At 41.2% G+C, this 18194-nt stretch overlaps 1 protein-coding gene and 1 pseudogene across 2 annotated transcripts; both read right to left on the reverse strand.

Annotated features, from left to right (window-relative positions):
• Positions 1-11106: 11106 nt before the first annotated feature.
• LOC145550269 (NLR family CARD domain-containing protein 3-like) lies at positions 11107-14355 on the reverse strand (annotated as a pseudogene). The gene is made up of 2 exons (XR_014086178.1): positions 13524-14355; positions 11107-11182 (listed from the first exon to the last, which is right to left on the reverse strand). The product of XR_014086178.1 is annotated as an NLR family CARD domain-containing protein 3-like (transcript).
• Positions 14356-15379: 1024 nt separating this feature from the next.
• Positions 15380-17232, reverse strand: LOC145550272 (NACHT, LRR and PYD domains-containing protein 3-like). The gene is made up of 3 exons (XM_081604325.1): positions 17205-17232; positions 16246-16527; positions 15380-15822 (listed from the first exon to the last, which is right to left on the reverse strand). Exons 1-3 carry the CDS (start codon positions 17230-17232, stop codon positions 15422-15424), a joined length of 711 nt encoding a protein of 236 aa, XP_081460451.1. The 3' UTR covers positions 15380-15421.
• Between the last annotated feature and the right edge of the window lie 962 nt (positions 17233-18194).

The following is an 18194-nucleotide window of genomic DNA, read 5'->3' on the forward strand; positions in this document are numbered from 1 at the left end:
TTTTGGCAGCGGGGGCAGTTCTCGGGGCCTTCTCCGGGTGTTTGATTTCTGAGTCCTTTTCTTGGGGCTATAAGTTCCTCTTTTGCCCTTGTCCGCGTCGCTCTCCTCGTTGTCCGAGCTGTTTCCCGATGGCGGCGGCGGTGAAGCTGGTGCCCTTCTCTCCGTGCTGTGGGCCTGCGGCAGGGGCTCGTTTTTCGGTTCACTCCAGAGGGACCATTCCTTTATCACTTTATCCCACTGCTCCGCCTCGGGGTCCCGAGCCAGTGTTCCACTTGGGATTCCCTGGCCCGACGGCCCAGGGGATTTGTTCTGGATTTCCTTATCGTCATCCGCTGTTAGATCTATCAGGGGCCGTACCGGCTGGGGCGACGGGTTTCGGCTACCTTGCCGAGACGGAGGTTCAGACACCTCCGAGTCCACAAGGCCCCGGGCTTGGTACTCTTCTCTCTTTTTCTTGTATAATTCAATCTTCTCCAAGACTTCTGCGCATTCGGTGTAGCGGGACGTTTGTCGGGCCAAATGGTCCACCAGGATCCCATCCACACCGGCAGCCAACGTCGCCAGCTTTACTATGCCGTCGTACTTCTTTGACGGGCTGTCCATTATCCGTAGTTGGCCGTCAGGCCACTCTTTCAGGAGGTCGGTGAACCACTCTAGCCATTCTTTAACTTCCGTCCTTTTGACGACTTTCACCGGGCACCGGGCGATCATCAGCCGGTGATTGTCCTTGAGCTTGGGGCATAAGTAGATCTGTTGATGCTCCAATGTCACTTCCATCAGGATTCGTGATCCCTTTGGGTTTCCAGCAAGATGGGCCTGGCAGAGCATCCGCTGGTTTGGCATCGTCCAGGTGTCGTACCCGTCGCCCAACAGTATCAGCCTCACTGGAAGTTGCCGTGACCAACTTTGGGAGAGGCGAAGTCGTTCTTCCCTCTCGGTTCTGTCGGGGCTGGTATCCAGATCCATGTCCGATGTTGGCGGGAGCCCTGATGCTTCGGTTTCAGCATCCATGGTTGTCTTTGTCTCCGAGTCGCCTATCCCCCAAAGCCTCTCAGGGTACCTCAGAGCAGGGATGGGTCTAGGCTAGGTTGGCTACTGGCTTCCCTCCTGGATATAGCTATTCAGCCTCAGTGGAAGCTTCTCCCTCGCCTGCACGCTGTACAGTTACTGCAAGGGTCGCGACTGATAAGCCTCATCAGTCACTCCCAACTCTATTTCCTAAGAGCTGGTCTCCCAAGTGAGCTATTCAGAGCCTCTCGTCTGTTTTTACTGACTTGGTCAAAGTAGGGCCCTCCTACTCATTAGGGTGGGGCCCACCCAGGGACGCCATGTCTGTTACTACCAAATAGTAAGTCCCGCCCACTCCTCACAACTCTTTGGACTCACTACTGCCCAGTTCTCTGTCCAACAGGTCCGGAAAACCCCCAGAAACTCGGGTCTTACCCTAGCGATAGTTTGTGGAGAATTATCTGTTTAAACTGGGGTCGGAAAGGACTCGTCTAGCTCTGACTACCTTCGATCCAGAAGTTACGACCTTTTACAGTTGAGGCGCAATCCGCTGAGTAGCCCTCACAGCGACATAACCCCTACAACCACTCCTGTTAACGGTAGCTCCTTTCCTAAAATAACGGCACTTGTTAACGGCTAGATTAAATTTAGTGACTTAGATTTAAGTCCCAAGGTCATTATTTTAACACTCACCAGAGGAAAACACAAAGCCATCCATTCCTTAGAATCATGTATGTTAACTTTACCACAATTAGGAGAACCAACAATAATTAAGACTGACACAATTAAACTCACTGTTCACAATTCTCATTAGAATTTTAGAATTATAATTTTATTAAGCAAGCTTTGGCAGGGGCATATAACAACAGATTAATTTCCAAGAGTTATAAAAGAAGCAAAAATATAATGAAATCAACTAGGATTAATCACCTCCTTTCCTTGTTCTTATTCCTAACCTGTTTCACTAAATTCACTGAGCGAGGCTTTGGGAGAAGCTGGTCAACTCATACCCGATGGTCTTTTTGGTCTCGGCAGCTGTAATCTTTTGAGGTCCTTGGTCAGAGTCTTTGTCCAGCCGGAGCAAAGTCCTCTTTACTGAAGAGAAGCGGAGAGAAGACTCACGCTTTCCATTAAACGTGCAGACTCTTTGTCTTTGAAAGACCTCCGTCTCTTCTCCAAGTCAGCTGCACCGGGGTTGAGAGCGTTGGGTAGAGGCAGAGGATTCGGTCGGATCGGGAACCAGGGTTGGTGGCGGGTGGAGCTCGTCCCTTCTAGGCAGCGTGAAGTCGTGGAATAAGTTTCCCTTGGTCCCTCGGTGTAATCCTCTGCTGGTCTTTAGTCAGCTCCCTCTGATGACTCCGCTTCTGCGCTGCAGACGAAGAACCCCTGTTCTGTCCCGTACATCAGTATTTATGCTCTGTGTTTCCATGGATCCTGCCCATCGCATTACGTCATCACCTGATGTCATGCAAGGCAGGGCTGCCTGTGGAAAGCACCGGGCTCTTTCTCAAGTTTTCCAATGACTCATTTCTACCTCCTCGCTTCATCGGGGCAGTTCCCTTTTTCCGTTGACCATCTGTTTCCAACTCTGCCGCACCCTTGTTTTCCTTCCTCATTTGATGACTCACCCTTCGGTCCCTAGCCTTTTGCTCAGTGAGAAGTACTTTTTTCCTTCACCTCAGTATCTATGATTTTTAATAATACATGCTGACTTTTTATAAAATCATGTTGTTTGTTAGTTAACTCAAAAGTACAACCTTCAGCCCTTCATAATGTAAACCATTATCATTCACTTGAGTATAAGTACAGAACATCAACTGATTAGGAGTACAGAGTATACATTACTATAACATTCACTTGATTAAAGGTACAGAATACATGTTTTGATCATTCATTACAGACATTTTTTCATTGAACGTATATTATCACTTTATAATTACTTATCACTTATAATCGTCATTTAATCATCATTCAGGGTATACTGTTATCCTTTAGGTCTTTATTCCATTTTTCTGCGTATACCTGGACAGATCTCACATGCGCATACCAGATTTCTCGACAGTAACAAAGTTTACACCTACTGCAAAACGACACCGAATTACATCAACTGCATTGCCTGCAGGGGTCAAAGGGCGACCCCCGACTGCAAAGTCTGGAAGGACAACCCAGACTGTGACAACTTGCTTCAGGAGAGGAGTTTCACATCGGATGAGAGGACGACAGGAGACAACACTGTGCAGCGCCATAGTGCCTGGAAACTATGGTTCTCGGGTGATGGCAGACTGGTACTTCCTGTGTGGAAATGGAGCTTACATGGTCTTGCCACGCTATTGGGGAGGACTGTGTGCCTTGGTCCCCTTAACCAGCCCAATTGCATTCATCAGGAAAGGACATCATGTTCTAGCTGCCCGATCCAAGCGTGCAGTTATACCAGAGGTCAAACACTTGGGAGGCCTCACGGTGGACACTGGAGTTCCTTGGGAATTTAAAATCTGGAATGGTGGAGAAAAGTTCATGCAAGGCCTGTTTCCATGGGTCGGAGTAGGAGAGGTTCGAGATCACGTTGAAAATCACAGCTATGGATTACTGCGACTCATCAACAGCACACGTCAGCTGACCAATGGCATCGTGAGAGTGCTGACTGAACTGAGAAACATGGTTTTACAAAATCGTGTTGTGCTGGACTTGCACACAGCCTCTCAAGGTGGTGTCTGCAAAATCATTGGTTCAGCGTGCTGTACATTCGTTCCTGACGAAACAGGAACTGGTGGGACTATTTCTGATGCTCTACATGAGCTGGAGGAGCTTAAGCATTACGTGGAAGGAGCAGCACAAGGATCATCTTCTTTTGATTTGCTTTCGAGGCTCATTTCCGGACCATGGTGGAATTTACTGTTGAAGATTGTAACACCGTTTTTGACTGTGTTGATTCTTTTTTGCCTGTTTACAGGATGCGTCATTCCATGCCTTCGACGTTTGATACGTAAGACATTCAACACTGCTGTGGTCAGCTATCAGCTGATGAAAATAACCTATGACACAAATGAAGATGACTTGTTTGAATATTTCTGATGACAAAGTGCTGTAATCAATGAGAAATTAATTTGTTTGCTGAATGATTCCCACACTGAAAATGTGAAAACAAGTGCTGCTAGTGATGAGAAGACTGCATTTGATTTTTGCTGTTTCTTTTATTTTTTCATTTATTTCATTGTATTTTTTATGTTTAGATTAGAAGAAAAAATCATGCATTTATTGGACCTATTCTTTTTCTTTTCTTTGCTCAACTTTTGAAGAAAGTTTACACACATGGTAAAATAATAAAAAGGGGGGAATGTCAGAGATGTTTTGGTATTATCATTTTTGTTATTTACTTTAGTCATATTCAGTCTAATGTTAATCAACGTTCAGTCTAATGTGAGTCAGTAAATGACGTGATGCGAATACTTTTTGATTGTTGTGTTGAATATCGGTGTTCCGGTGAACTGATTGCTCCCTCCGGAGTTCGCTCTCAAGGGAAAGAGTTAGATGACCTGTGTGTTAGATAGAGCTCGCCGCCTGTCTTATTGTTCATCTTTTCTGACTATGTTTTCCCAAACAAAAGGCCTGCTCAAGCAGAGTGAGGCAGAACGCTCTGTGAACGACTCAGAGGAGCAGTTTGCTGAGTCTTCTCCTTTTGCAAAAGCTTGGTCATAAAATTCACATACGTTGTCTGTGATTCTTTTAATAAAGGTTCAAAAGGAAAAATACCTATCATGTGTTGTCTTTTCTCTTAAGACTAAAATGTTCCCAAACTTTGACAGTTTTTGTTGCTTTCATTCCTTCTTCTAAGCATCTCCGTTTCCCTCCGTAGTTACAAACTATGGCACAAACACGTCAAAAGTTTGCATTGTGCAACACAAAACCTTCTGGCTAGACCGCAGTGCGCTGGATAGTTTAACAGTATTATTTTTACAATTTAATTAACAAAGCTTCGAGGCAAATTAATTTACCTCGAGGATTTTCAGTAATCGAGGTAGTTGAAGTATTAGAGGAATCGTTTCAGCCCGAGTCCAAACTGGGGAGAGTTTAGCTGGAAACTAAGAATGAGATTTTTTAAAACCCCAAAGGTAACACCCAGTTATGATAGTAATGCTAGCGCCCTCTGCTGGGAGAAATGTGGACACATGGAGGATTTTTCCCACATATTTTGGGAGTGTCCTATGGTAAAACTCTATTCTGAAACGGTAAAAGGAGAAACAGGGAAAATATAAATTTCACTACAACCTTTGAAATTCACCGTTTAGTTGTAGATGATATACACATTGCTGCTGGAGAAATTTATAGTTTATATGTTGAAGCCCTTGGGTTAATTGCTCATCAGGTTATTACTGCAAACTATGGCTTCTCCTTGCAGGAGCTTGTTTTATGCCAGAGACTGACTTTACCTCCATGCCCGTTTTGTGAAATGCAGGGATGTTTTACCAAATCTCCTGTAGCAGATGGTTAACATGAGGCTGAGTTTTATATTAACAGTTTTATATAAAGATACGGTTCATTTATGTTTCTGCATTGTTCTAAAATGCAAGTTTATATAAACTAAAACATAAAAATGGCTTCCAGTAAATAAAATGTCAGCATTTTATTTTATTTTTCAGAATATTTTAATTAGTTACTTTATTTTCTCTATAAGACACTCACTGGTTGTTCTTTTACTGTAAAACAAAACCCACTATGCGATCACTGCAATTTGTAATGATTTTATTGTGGTTACCTTATTATGGGTAATCCTCAGAGCCATGAGGATCACCGACGAGGAGCTTGTTTTATGCCAGAGACTGACTTTACCTCCATGCCCGTTCTGTAAAATGCAGATGGAGAATTAAAGAAACCGCTGATGCCAACTTGAGCAGCTCATTGTCATTCATTGCCACACCGATAGAAGCCACCAGAACCACATAGGCCACATTGGTGCCATGACTTGTCCAGAACTACATCGGACCGGGCTGGTGACTTCTGATTCTCACGTCACTGGAGCCCCACTGTGTCATCTGAGTTTTCAACGGAAATATAAGTAGCGCATCTGAGTGTGTTTCTAAATCCTTGTGAAAGGACATTTCTTTTGAATGCTCTTGGACTTTTGACAAAATGAGTTTCAGTAATTTTGGACAATCAAATGTGACTCAATTGACGACCATCTGATAGACAAATTGGCATCACTTTACAATTACAGCCTGGGGCCAAACAAAGTCCATTAGAGGGCCACAATTGGTCCCCGACCCCCACTTTGAGCATCCCTGTTGGAATCTATGAAGCGTGATATAAACACTGTTTGTGTGGAGAACTCTGCCCCCTGGTGGACATTAAAGCAGGTGGATTTAAACTGAACTAAAGTTTAATGTCACTGAAAGCCAAAGGTTGTAGTTATTTTAAAGTTTTTACTTTATTTTCTCTTTATGGACCATCTGATAGACAAATTGGCATCCTATACAATACAGCCTGGGGCCAAACAAAGTCCATCGAGGGCCACAATTGGCCCCCGACCCCCACTTGAGCATCCCTGTTGGAATCTATGAAGCGTGATAGAAACACTGTTTGTGTGGAGAACTCTGCCCCCTGGTGGACATTAAAGCAGGTCATTCTGCATGTGGATTGAAACTTAACTAAAGTTTAATGTCACTGAAAGCTAAAGGTTGTAGTTATTTTAAAGTTTTACTTTATTTTCTCTTTATGGCCAGAAATTTGAGATTATCTTTAAAATACAAGCCCAGGTTTCACTGCTAATTCATGAATATTTAGATGAAAAATGTTTGCAAAATGTCCAGAATGAATCTGTTTTATATGCTACAAAGTTTTAATATGTTAAATTTACCAATAAAATATTTAAAAGTTCATTTCTTATTTTTTAATAATTCCTTTTAAAAAGAAGAATAAAAGTTTGGAGTTTAACTTTCAGACACATGATAAAGAATTTTAAAAAACGTGAAGTTTTGGATTATTTAAGCAAAACTTGTTGAAATAATTATAATATTAATATTTTATTTGTTTCTGATTCCAACACCAATACAAACACTTCACTGCCATTAATATAAAACATTAGAATCTCTCATTCTCAGTTTTAATTTCTATTCTATTAATTGTGTCTTTATGAAAAGTATTTATTTGTTAGATGATATTTAGAAGAATAAAAACCAACCAGAACATGATGAGGCTGAAACAAATCGATGTTCTTCAGTTTAATAAAAACCAAAACCATACAGATGTTTTCAGAAGATGAAGGACAACAAACAGGATGAGAACCAACCAATGATTGACTCCCTGTAGATCAATCAGGTTGATCTTAATCTGCTCCGTTAGACAGGCAGGAATAAAATGGAGATAGAGCGACACCCAGCGGCGACACGCAGTACTGCAGTGTTAAACAGAACTCAGGTTCTGTTTTATCTGATTTACTACCTTAATTTGAGATATAAACATTTATGAAGCTACTATTTAATCACTGTTTTATACACATTTTCCTATATATTTTTTAAAGTATTCGGTTTGAACTGGAAGCTGATTTGTTCTCTCAAAGAATATATTTATTTTTATTAATTATTTTAATTTCTCATGCAAATGAACAAACCAGAAGCAGATTTATATTTATTTCAGTTCAAACATCAATTCCTCTTCTGCCCTCAAGTTTTACAAATCACTAATGTAACAATGTGAACAGAACAGTGTTATATCTTTTATAATTTAGTCTTAATTTCTGTAGTTTATCTTAGTGATTCAGGATTTATACATTTTATTAAGCAATAGTTTGCCAGCTTGGTATCTTTCTAGTCAGCAAGATATCAAACAAGCATGGAAGTGAAAATTGACAGGACTTCTCTGGATCGCTCTTGTTTTTTAATTAAATTGATTTACAGTCTTTAAATCTGAGTGACTTTTTTACAGTACTTTTATAAAAGCAAATGCTGATATTAAAGCCCAGAACTCCCACGTAATGTATTACTAAATGATTATGTTAGCTGTGATGCTAGCGGGCATTGGTGCGGCTGGACGTACATAAAGCTGCTTCCATTGGCCCCGCCCCGATGACGTGATCCGAGGCTGCAGTCACATAATTTGTTTTACAACTTTGTTTAAACTTTGCTAGTAAATATTAACTATTTAAAAACTGTATTACATGTAAAATGTCTCATTAAGTTTGATCATTGAACATCAAACCAGGGTAAAAAAGTAAACACAAAAACAATCAGAGTTTCTGTGGGACATCCAGTTCTAAACTGGTTCAACTGGTTTCTGTGATGGAAGCTGAAGTTTCTCTGCAGTTTCCAGTAAAGCATCTTTTTATCTGTGGAGCTTTGAGGAACATTTTCCTGTCAGCAGAAGAAGAAGCAGCAGAGAAAAGAGGTTTGAATGTCTTTCATGATTCAGAGCTGAACTGAAATGATTCCCATGTTTCCATCTCAGACCATTTCTGGTTCCAGGATGAAAATGAACCAGAGAGAAAAAAGATCAACTTTCCAGTTGAATCCAGTTCAGATCAAAACTCCATGAAGCCTCTAAATGGAGCCCAGTTTGAATCGGATCTTTATTGATCCAAAGAGACAAACAACATCAGACACTAAATGACAGACATCTTGGAGGTCAGAGGTCATCATCAGGATCCAGTCAGAGTCTCTTTAGACTCAAACTGCTGCAGCTTCAACCTCTGAGGATCAGCAGGACACAGAGACCGTTCTCTACTTTACAGAGATCAGACCTGCAGAGAGAAGAAGGATCAGATCAGTGAGTGTTTCCAGCCTCTCCTGCAGCAGTCAGTGACGCAGCACATCCAGTAGACGGTTTCCAGGCTGCAGTCAGACTGATCTCAGAGCTGTGACCAAGATGAACCTGATCACTTGTTTCCTGTTGAACTGAGAGAACAAGCAGATCTGAGATCAGATCTGCTGCTGCCACAGTCTGATGAATGAGGACCACTGTCTCTAGACATGCTGGACGGCTGGACGCTGGAGTCCAGCTGGACGTCCTGGAGACATGGACACAGCAACAACACTCATCTTCACACAACACAAACACAGCAAGCTGCTGCTGCTCTGATTGGCTGGTTGCTGTCTCTGTGTCCAATCAGGAAGCCTGAACCATTCTCCTCCCACTGAGAAGCTGCAGCTTTACTGGGAACACTGGAGCTTTGCTCTGATGCTAACTGGGTTTAGCTCAACATGCTGACAGCAGCTGGACTCACTACAAACATTTACTTACCGTAAAGTCTACAAAACGTTTCAGCTGCTGAACATCTGAATCCTTCAGGTTGTTTCCTCCAGGTTCAGTTCTGTCAGACGGAGGCTGTTGGACTTCAGAGCTGAGGCCAGAAAATCACAGCTGATCTTTGACAACCTGCAGCTGATCAACCTGAATAAAGAATAAAAGATGAGCTGAAGCCAACAGGATGCAGGTGAACCAGTCCAACAGAACCAGTTAAAGATTCTCATGAATATTAAAGCCAACAAGCTGCTGCTTCAATAAAGACCTGCTGACTTCAGAACCAGAACCAGAACCTGGTACTGGGTCATGATGTGTTGGAGGATTTTAGTCAGTAAAATCATTCCAGGTTCTGATCAAAGTGTTGAAGCATCAATCATTGATTATTGATTTGTTCCTGTCAGATTCCAGGAATTCACTTTTCTAGACTGGGTTGAATGACCTTTGACCTGCTTGACCTGAGGGGGATTTCTACACACTGGGGGTCCGAATGCTGTCCTGTTCTGACCTCAGATCAGCAGGTCCAACTCAGAGGGACTAAATTAAACTCTGGATCCAGGAACAAACTCAGAAAATATTTATTAGATCAGAAGAAATGAACTTTGATTTATGATCAATTATAGATAATTATTCACTGAAATATCAATAATTATATAATTACATACTCCAATGTTTCCAGTCTGCAGCCTTCAGTCTGTAGAAAACCACAGAGCTCCTTCAGTCCAGAACCTTCCAGGTTGGTGTTCATCAGGTCCAGATATGTCAGATGGGTCGGGTTGGACTTCAGAGTTGAGAACAGAGACGTCCAGCTGGTCTCTGACAAACTGCAGCTCATCAATCTGAATAAAGAATAAAAGATGAGCTCAAGCCAACAGGATGCAGTTAAAACTGAAATATGAACAAATAAATAATAAATGTAGAAAATTAATTTCCCTGAATGTAAAAGAAACTTGATGAACTGATTCTAACATCTGATCCAGTCAAACTGGGTTAAAGAGTCCAAACCAGCAGAACCAGAACATTTGATCAACAAAGAAACTCAGTTTTCTCTGAGCAGCAGCCTGGATGAGCTGAGCTATTTCTGCTGGTTCTGATCATCAGCTGGAGACCCGACTTGGTAACCGGATCAGAACCACTCAGTTTATCCATGAATGGCTTTGGGTTCTTCTTAAAGCTGCTGAAATCAATGGAGGCCATTATTTCCTCAGGAGACGAGACCTGATGAAGCTTCATCACAGAGACGAGGCTCCAACCGACTGAAGAGGACGGTTCCTCTCTGACCCGGCCCAACAGAACCACAGCTTCAGGACAGGGAGGAATCTGCTGCTGCAAACCTCACTGTCATGCAGCTCATCTAGATTTGCTTTTCTACAATCAGTCACTTCTTAGATGTTTCATTAATGGTGATCTGAACTGGTCAGTGTTTGTGGCTCGACTGGAGGATCAACATTTCATTCTGGATGTAAAGATGAGAATCAGAAATAAAACCATCTGAATCTTTACCAACCAAACTGAAACATCTCCATCATTAATTAACTTCATTTGGATTATTTTACTCAGTTTGTTCATCAGTCAGAAACATTTTAAAAACTGAAACAAAGTTCAATAATCTCAAAGTCTGAAATAAGGAAATAATTATTTATAAGGTAAACTGTTTGAATTAAATCTGACATTTAAACAATGTTTTTAAAATATTACAACTAAATATTAATTAAACTAAGGATTAAAGTATCAATGAATGATTTTATTGTATAAATAGAGAAAACAAACCTCAGATTCTTCCCTTTACTGACTGAACTCTCCAGGCTCTCAGACACATTCTTCATATCAGAATCTCCACCTCCATTATGTGATCTGATTTATTCCAGTTCAGTCAGATGTTGGTTGGACTTCAGAGCTGAAGCCAACTTCACATTCAGCCTTTTGGATCAAACAGCCACCAAGTCTGTGATGAGAGAAGAAATAAATTCAGTTCTAATGAAATCAATCTGGATCATAAACAGATAAAATATGATAACAGTGATGTCATCATGATGTCATCATCTGATCAACATCTGATCTTCAGTTTCCTGAGTTTGACCCGACAGAGAGTCTGTGCAGCTCCTGACTACAGTCCAGGTTCTGGTTCTGGTCCAGGCTTCATGTCCTCAGACCTTCAGCTCAGTCAGATGTTGAAGATCTTCTATCATCTGTGAAGGAAAGTTCAGTTTCTCTGCAGCATCAGAGCCTCAAAGGAGCTGCAGCAGCTGATGCAGAGGCTGACTGAGCTGGATGAAGGAAACTACTGGAGATGATGGAGAGGAGGAGGAGCTGCTCACAGCTCTGACTTGGACTAGACCGTTTGGCTCCTTGAGATCTTCCACCAAGCAGGAAGTGAGTTATAAATGAAGTGAGCAGAGCAGGAAGTCCAGCCTGCTGTGGACCTCTGGCCTCTCTGGGTTTGTTTAGCCCATATCTGCTGCTGCAGCATCTAGAATCCTCCTCATCAGTAATAATAGTAGCATATTCTATAGAAACGCGGCTCCCAGCAGCAGATGATTAAATGATGCCTGTGATGGCCAAATCCATGGCCACACTTTGAAGTCGGTAACTTTTATGCACAATTTGTTTTTCATTCAAACACAACACTTTAGCTTCAGTAAAACATTTATTAGTTGATTTGGATACATTTGTTCTTTATGTTGGCGCGCACATTTAGTTAGCATGTGTATTTATATCAACTTAAGTTTAATTTGTTTGCTTGAGACTGACCTTTTGTTTGTGTTTTGCCGGTACTTACCTGCCTTGGAGTGGCCAGACAAAAGATGGAGGCCAAGGCTCAGCAGGCTTAAGTGCTGATTGGACTACACCACTAGTTCCTGCTGGCAGGGGAAATTTGTAGTTTCTTTGTTTAGATAAGTTTTGTATTTAAGTAAATATTAGTATTTAAACTTTAATATTTTTGATTTTCATTTGAGAGTCTTTAGTTTAGCCAAACTTAGCTGTACTGTTATTTGTTTTTGTTTGTAATTGTATTCTGTTTAGTTGCCCCTATTGTGTCTTAATTGGTCTGATCAGCCAGTATATAAACCCTGTGTGTCATTTCTTTGTTAGGTCAGTTATGTTTGTTTGTGCAGCCAGTTTGTTTACATTTTTGCCAGAGTTCAGTTTTGTTTCTTTGACCTCTTTTATGAGCTCAGTTCATCTTTTTGTCCTTTTATAATCTTTGGGTTAAAATAAAAAACCCTATTTTTCTAATTAATATCCTGTGACTCCTCCTGTTTTAACTCAGTCCATCACAATGCCATAGAGGAAACTGGGAGCAGACCAGACACATGATGCTCCCAGTTGTGTGTGAAGCAGTGAAAGTTCTCCAGGAACTAAAGAGGCTGGGATGTCTAAAGAGGTGAAGCTCATGTCTCTGCAGTGGTCTGTCCATCGTCTCAGAGGAACAAAGGTTTGGACGTCAGAAGAAATTGTTGATAAACTCCTAAAGAGCTGAAGAGCAAAACCCCTGGAGGAGACGGAGCGTTTGGGTCCAGCAGCAACTTCATGGTGAAGCAGTGAAAGATCTCCAGGAATTAAAGAGGCTGGGATGTCTAAAGAGGTGAAGCTCATGTCTCTGCAGGTCTTCATGGAGGACAGCTAACAGCTTCAACAAAGGCGTCAGATGAAGAGTTGAAATGGTTCCAGCTCTGGAAGCAGATGCTCAGAGCTTTGGGAGGATCTGACAGAAACCAGGACTTTTTCTGGAACCAGACAACAATCACCACATTTTGGTCTCGGTTACAAACTCAGAGGAAACTAGTGGGAGGAGGAAGAGGTGAGGATGATGACGGGATGAAGATGATCAACACTGTTCACAAAGTTTATAATTAATGCAATGGTTTATTTTAATGGTCCAAATTTCCATCAAATCTAAACAATTCAGTCAAAGATCCTAAAAGGTGAATTATGGAGCAGCAGCTCAATGAGTGAAGAGAAGTTTAAAGTTTAAAAAGTCTCTCTGGCTGATTGGATCTTAGAGAAAACAAACATTTTCTAGAGTTCAGGGTTTTCTATTCATTTCAACCTGAAAACTGATAAAAAGTTAAATATTTTAAAAAGATCAAAATGTCTAAAAACCAGAAGCTGCAGCTGTCCTGGATGAACTGAATGTTTAGATGTTTGAATTGCTAAAATCATCCAGAGGATGAAGGAAGTGGTTAAAGGTCAAAAACATCCAGAATCAACTTGAAGAAAGAAGAAGAAACAGGAGGATAATAGTGCTGAGGTGGCATTCACACAATGAAAACATCTGGACTCACCGAGCCTTTCTGCAGTTCCTCACAGCTGGAACCAGTCTCTGTCGTCCACCTGATGATGTGTTGTACTTCTCCAGGTCCAACTCATCCAGAACCTCTGACATCTGCAGCATGAAGGCCAGAGCTGAACAGTCAGTCTCTGAGAGCTCCTTCCCTAAATCCAGCAGCCGTTGGATCTCCTGATAAAATGAGACGTCGTTCATCTCCACCAGACAGTGGAAGATGTTGATTCTTCTGTCAGCAGAGATTCTATCAGTGTTCATCTCCTTCAGGTTGGTGATGATTCTCTGGATGGTTTCTGGACGGTTCTCTGTCTGACCCAGCAGATGTTCTAAGAGTCTCTGGTTCGACTCCACAGTGAGACCATGAAGGAAGCGGACAAACAGGTCCAGGTGGCCATTTTTATTGCGGAGCGATTTCTTCATCACTTTCTTCATGAACTCATCTAGAGAAGTGTTTTTGTATTTTTCTCCCAGGAACATCTTGATCACCTCTGACCTCCTGCTGGTGAAGCAGTGGAGCATGTAGACGGCAGCCAGAAACTCCCGGATGCTCAGATGAACAAAGGAGTAGACGGAGATGTTGCGCGTTCCTCTCTCCTTTTAAACATCTGAGTGAAAACTCCTGAGAACAACGCAGCATCTTTGATGTTGATGCCGCACCGTTTGAGTTCTTTGTCATAGAAGATCAGGTTTCCCTCCAGCAGCTGATCTAAAGCCAGACTACCTAGAGACTCAATCAGCTTCTTGTTCTCTAGAGCTTCTTCAGCTCCTTCTTCATACTTTTCCTCCTTGATTGTGAACTGAAGCAGCAGGAACTCTATATACATCTCAGTCAGGGTGTAATGGATAGTGAATCGTTTTAATTAAGTTTCCTAAATTATTCAAATTTGTAATTATTCATTGTAAATTATTTAAGTATGTTGCAGATTGTTTAATGATATTTGTCTGTTTGATTACCACTGATGGTTTGTATTTTGTTTATTTGGATTGCACTTTGTAAAGTTTTTTTTTGTACCTCACGGGCTGCCATAGCTAATGAGGGCACCCTATAAAAGCTGGCAAATCATTGTACCAATGAATGACTTGAATGAACTGTCAAAGATGTGCTTGGCACAATCAACACTTAGTGTTCCCCTGTGAAAGCAGCGAGGTACGTTTTATTTTGTTGTTTGTGTTGTAAGTTTATGTTTATATTCTAATAATTGTATATGTTTTTAGTTTTCACGGTGATGTCCGGTGGTGATGTCCGGTGGTGATGTCCGGTGATGATGTCTGAGGTGATTGTGATGACTGACGTCTGATGATCCAGTCAAAGAAAATAAACAAACCTGGAAAATTCACCCGTCGAGACCGCGCAATTCATTCGAATGCTGGGGAGCAGCTACACAGGGTCTTGGGCAGCTCTCCTCCCTCTCTGGTCTTCATCATTTCCTCCAGAACTTTAGCAGTGATCCAGCAGAAAACTGGGATGTGACACATGATGTGGAGACTTTTTATTTCTGGATGTGGGAGATGACCCTGCTGGCCTTCTCCTCTTCATCTCTGAATCTCTTCCTGAAGTACACCTCCTTCTGGGGTCAGTGAACCCTCTGACCTCTATGACCCTGTCAATAGGTTTATCTGGGATCAAACTGGCTGCTGCAGGTTGTGTGGTTATCCAGAGGAGAGCAGAGGGAAGCAGTTTCCCAGTGATGAGGTTTGTCAGCAGAACATCCAGTGAGGTGGACTTTGAAGGGTTAGTCAGGACTGGATTCTTCTGGAAATCCAGACGAAGTCGACTTTCATCCAGACCATCAAAGATGAACAGAACCTGAAACTTTTTAAATCTGCGGATTTCTGCGTCTTTAATTTGATCAAAGAAGTGATGAATCAGTTCCACCAAGCTAAAAGTTTCTTCTCTCAATTATTCAGCTCTCTGAAAGTGAATGGAAATATGAAGTCGATGTTCTGGTTGGTTCTGCCTTCAGCCCAGTCCAGAGTGAACTTCTGTGTTAACAGTGTTTTGCCAATGCCAGCCACTCCCATGGTCAGCACTGTTCTGATCCGTTGCTTTCTACCAGGGTTGGGTTTAATGACGTCTTCCAGGTTTATTTTTGATCCTTGATTACTGGATGCTGTTTCAATCTGTCTGACCTCATGTTCCTGGTTGACCCCTGCAGTTCCTCCTTCTAAGATGTAGAGCTCTGTGTAAATATCATTCAGAGAGGTTTTCTCTCCACGTATTGCAACGCCTTCACAGATAGATTGGAACGTGTCCAGAAGAGACTTTTTGAGGTCATGTTGACATCGATCATCAAAATCTGAACAAAGAGATAAAAACACAAGATGAAACACTTGAACAAATGAAGACTAAATTTATTGAATTTGATTGTTTCTTTATCAGGATGTTTAAACAAAGAACTCATTCAAATTATAGACCATGAGGAGGATTTCATTCAGAAGAAACATGAAACATTCAAATCATGAAGAAAACGACTCATGGAGCTTTATGGTTAATAATTGCTTGTTAATAAATTGACTGGACTACAAACATCATGCTGAACATTCAAAGTGTTTTCACACTAAGAGTCACCTCCTGCCAATCTACAGGAAATCTTTTCTATAGTTTCTGACCTACAGCCCAGCAGGTGGAGTGCAACCATAATGCTCCATTTATTTTGTTATAATTAGTCACTGTTGGATGAGTTCACTTCCACCCAGTCAGGATTGGTGAAGGGACTAACCTAAATCAGAGGAGTCGGAGGACAAACTCAGCGGGTTGGACAGGGTAGGATCTATGTTGAGAAGACGTTTGATCATCAATCTACTGGCTCTCTGTCCTTCCTTCATCACAGCATCGATGGTGTCCCGGGCCTTGTTTGCTCTGGTTTGGTCCTTTTGAAGAAATTCTTCTTTCTTTGAACGTTTAAAGATGCCATCTGCCTCAAGGCCATCAAGGAGCTGATTCAGGATTTCCTCAGAAACTCTTTCCACAAACTCATTGCGAACCTTGAAAAGTATTTTCTCTACAGGCAGAAATCAGAAACATAATTAATTCAAACTGATGTCTGAGAGAAAAACGTGATGAAGATCAACTATTCATGTTGCTCCATCCAGAGATTCAGAGTCTGTTGATCAGCTCCTCAGGTCTAAACCTGTTGTTGTGTTTCTGCCTCATAGCTGAGTGACGACCACTGATTCTGTCTACATGAGACCAAATGAAGTTTCTGGTTCATCACTTTCTTTCCTCGCTGCAGGAAGAACAATAAAAGAAACACCTTCTAAATATGGAGCTGCACTATTTTAGGAAAAATACAATTATATTATTGGTGAATATTGTGATGAAAATATTGACTGATTAACATTTTCATCACTTTTCTTTCTTCATCTCCATCTCTAAACTTTAGCATCTCTGACACCAAGTGTTGGAATAAAAGACACAGAATGTCTGAGATATATTATTAATAAATGATGTGATTACTGGATAAGTTAATCAGTGTATATAGTAAATATTCCTGAAGTATCAGAGCTGCTGGCCTGTTCTTCACTTCGGTTCCTTTTAGTTTCACCAGAGCTTCACTGAACAGGAAGCATGAAAACAATAAAGACACCGAGGCTGAGCTTCATCACATGGCAGCAACACAGGCTGTGATTGGTCAGTTTGTTCCTTTAAGATTCTTCATTTCTGCTTCTGATCACTTACCGAAATCCTCTTCCTGTTTCTCTGCCATCTTTTCCTGGAAAAAATGAAGATTCATTATGTGTCAGACTTTATTTCATGAAAAGACTCACAAAAGCCATTTGGGTCAAAGGTCAAAATCCTGCCACCAACCCAAAAGGAAAAGCTGCAGTGATTCTAAAGAAACTCTCATTTCATTTATATTATATGAACAAAGACAGACTTTAAGCACTGAACCAAAAATAGCTAAAGATTTAACAACAAGTAGATTTATTTACTTCACCAGGAACTTTGATTTGTTCATTAAAACAAGTTCAGACTAAAGGGGAAAATGAAGGCTGGAAATATCAGTGAAAGATTTCTGTGATTAAAATATAAAACATGTAAATAGAGTTACTATTAAGCGTAAATTATTACTGTGATTGAACCAATAATTACACAAATATTGCTAAATTATTTTAAAAACTAGAGCGATGGTTGGAGTGGAGGAAAGTTTTCTTGGTATAAAAGAAACTTAAACATCTGAGCTTTCACAACCAAATCTCAGAGTTTTAGTTAACTTTTTATTTGTAAGGTCAAAATGTCAAAAATATAAAGAAATAAAAAATAAAACAAAACATTTGATCCAAAATGGCTGACTTCCTGCTGGGTGTGTAAATCGGGTCCAATAGTTTTTACCGGTTTTAATGTTTTAACTGTTCAGGTCTAAATAACAGCTGTGGATGTTTTTAAATACTCTAGGGGGTGCTGTGTTGTTATGTCACCATAATCACTGATTATTGATCAATAATTGATTGAAATGTGATCAGCTGTCCTCTGTCACCACAGACCACAAACACTCAGAACCTTCTGGTACCAGTTTGACTCCACTATGAAACTGGGAGCAAACTCCGCTGGTTGTCTGGGTTACAGATGAAAACTCAGAGAAAATCAGAGTTCCTGGTTGAAATCAGGAGCTGCAGCTCTGAACCAGAACCAGAACCAGTTCTGGTTCTGTCCAGCAGCTCAAAGAGA

This window comes from Poecilia reticulata, unplaced genomic scaffold (assembly GCF_904066995.2).
Source record: "Poecilia reticulata unplaced genomic scaffold, P_reticulata-male-v2 Scaffold_30, whole genome shotgun sequence".
Taxonomy (NCBI): domain Eukaryota; kingdom Metazoa; phylum Chordata; class Actinopteri; order Cyprinodontiformes; family Poeciliidae; genus Poecilia; species Poecilia reticulata.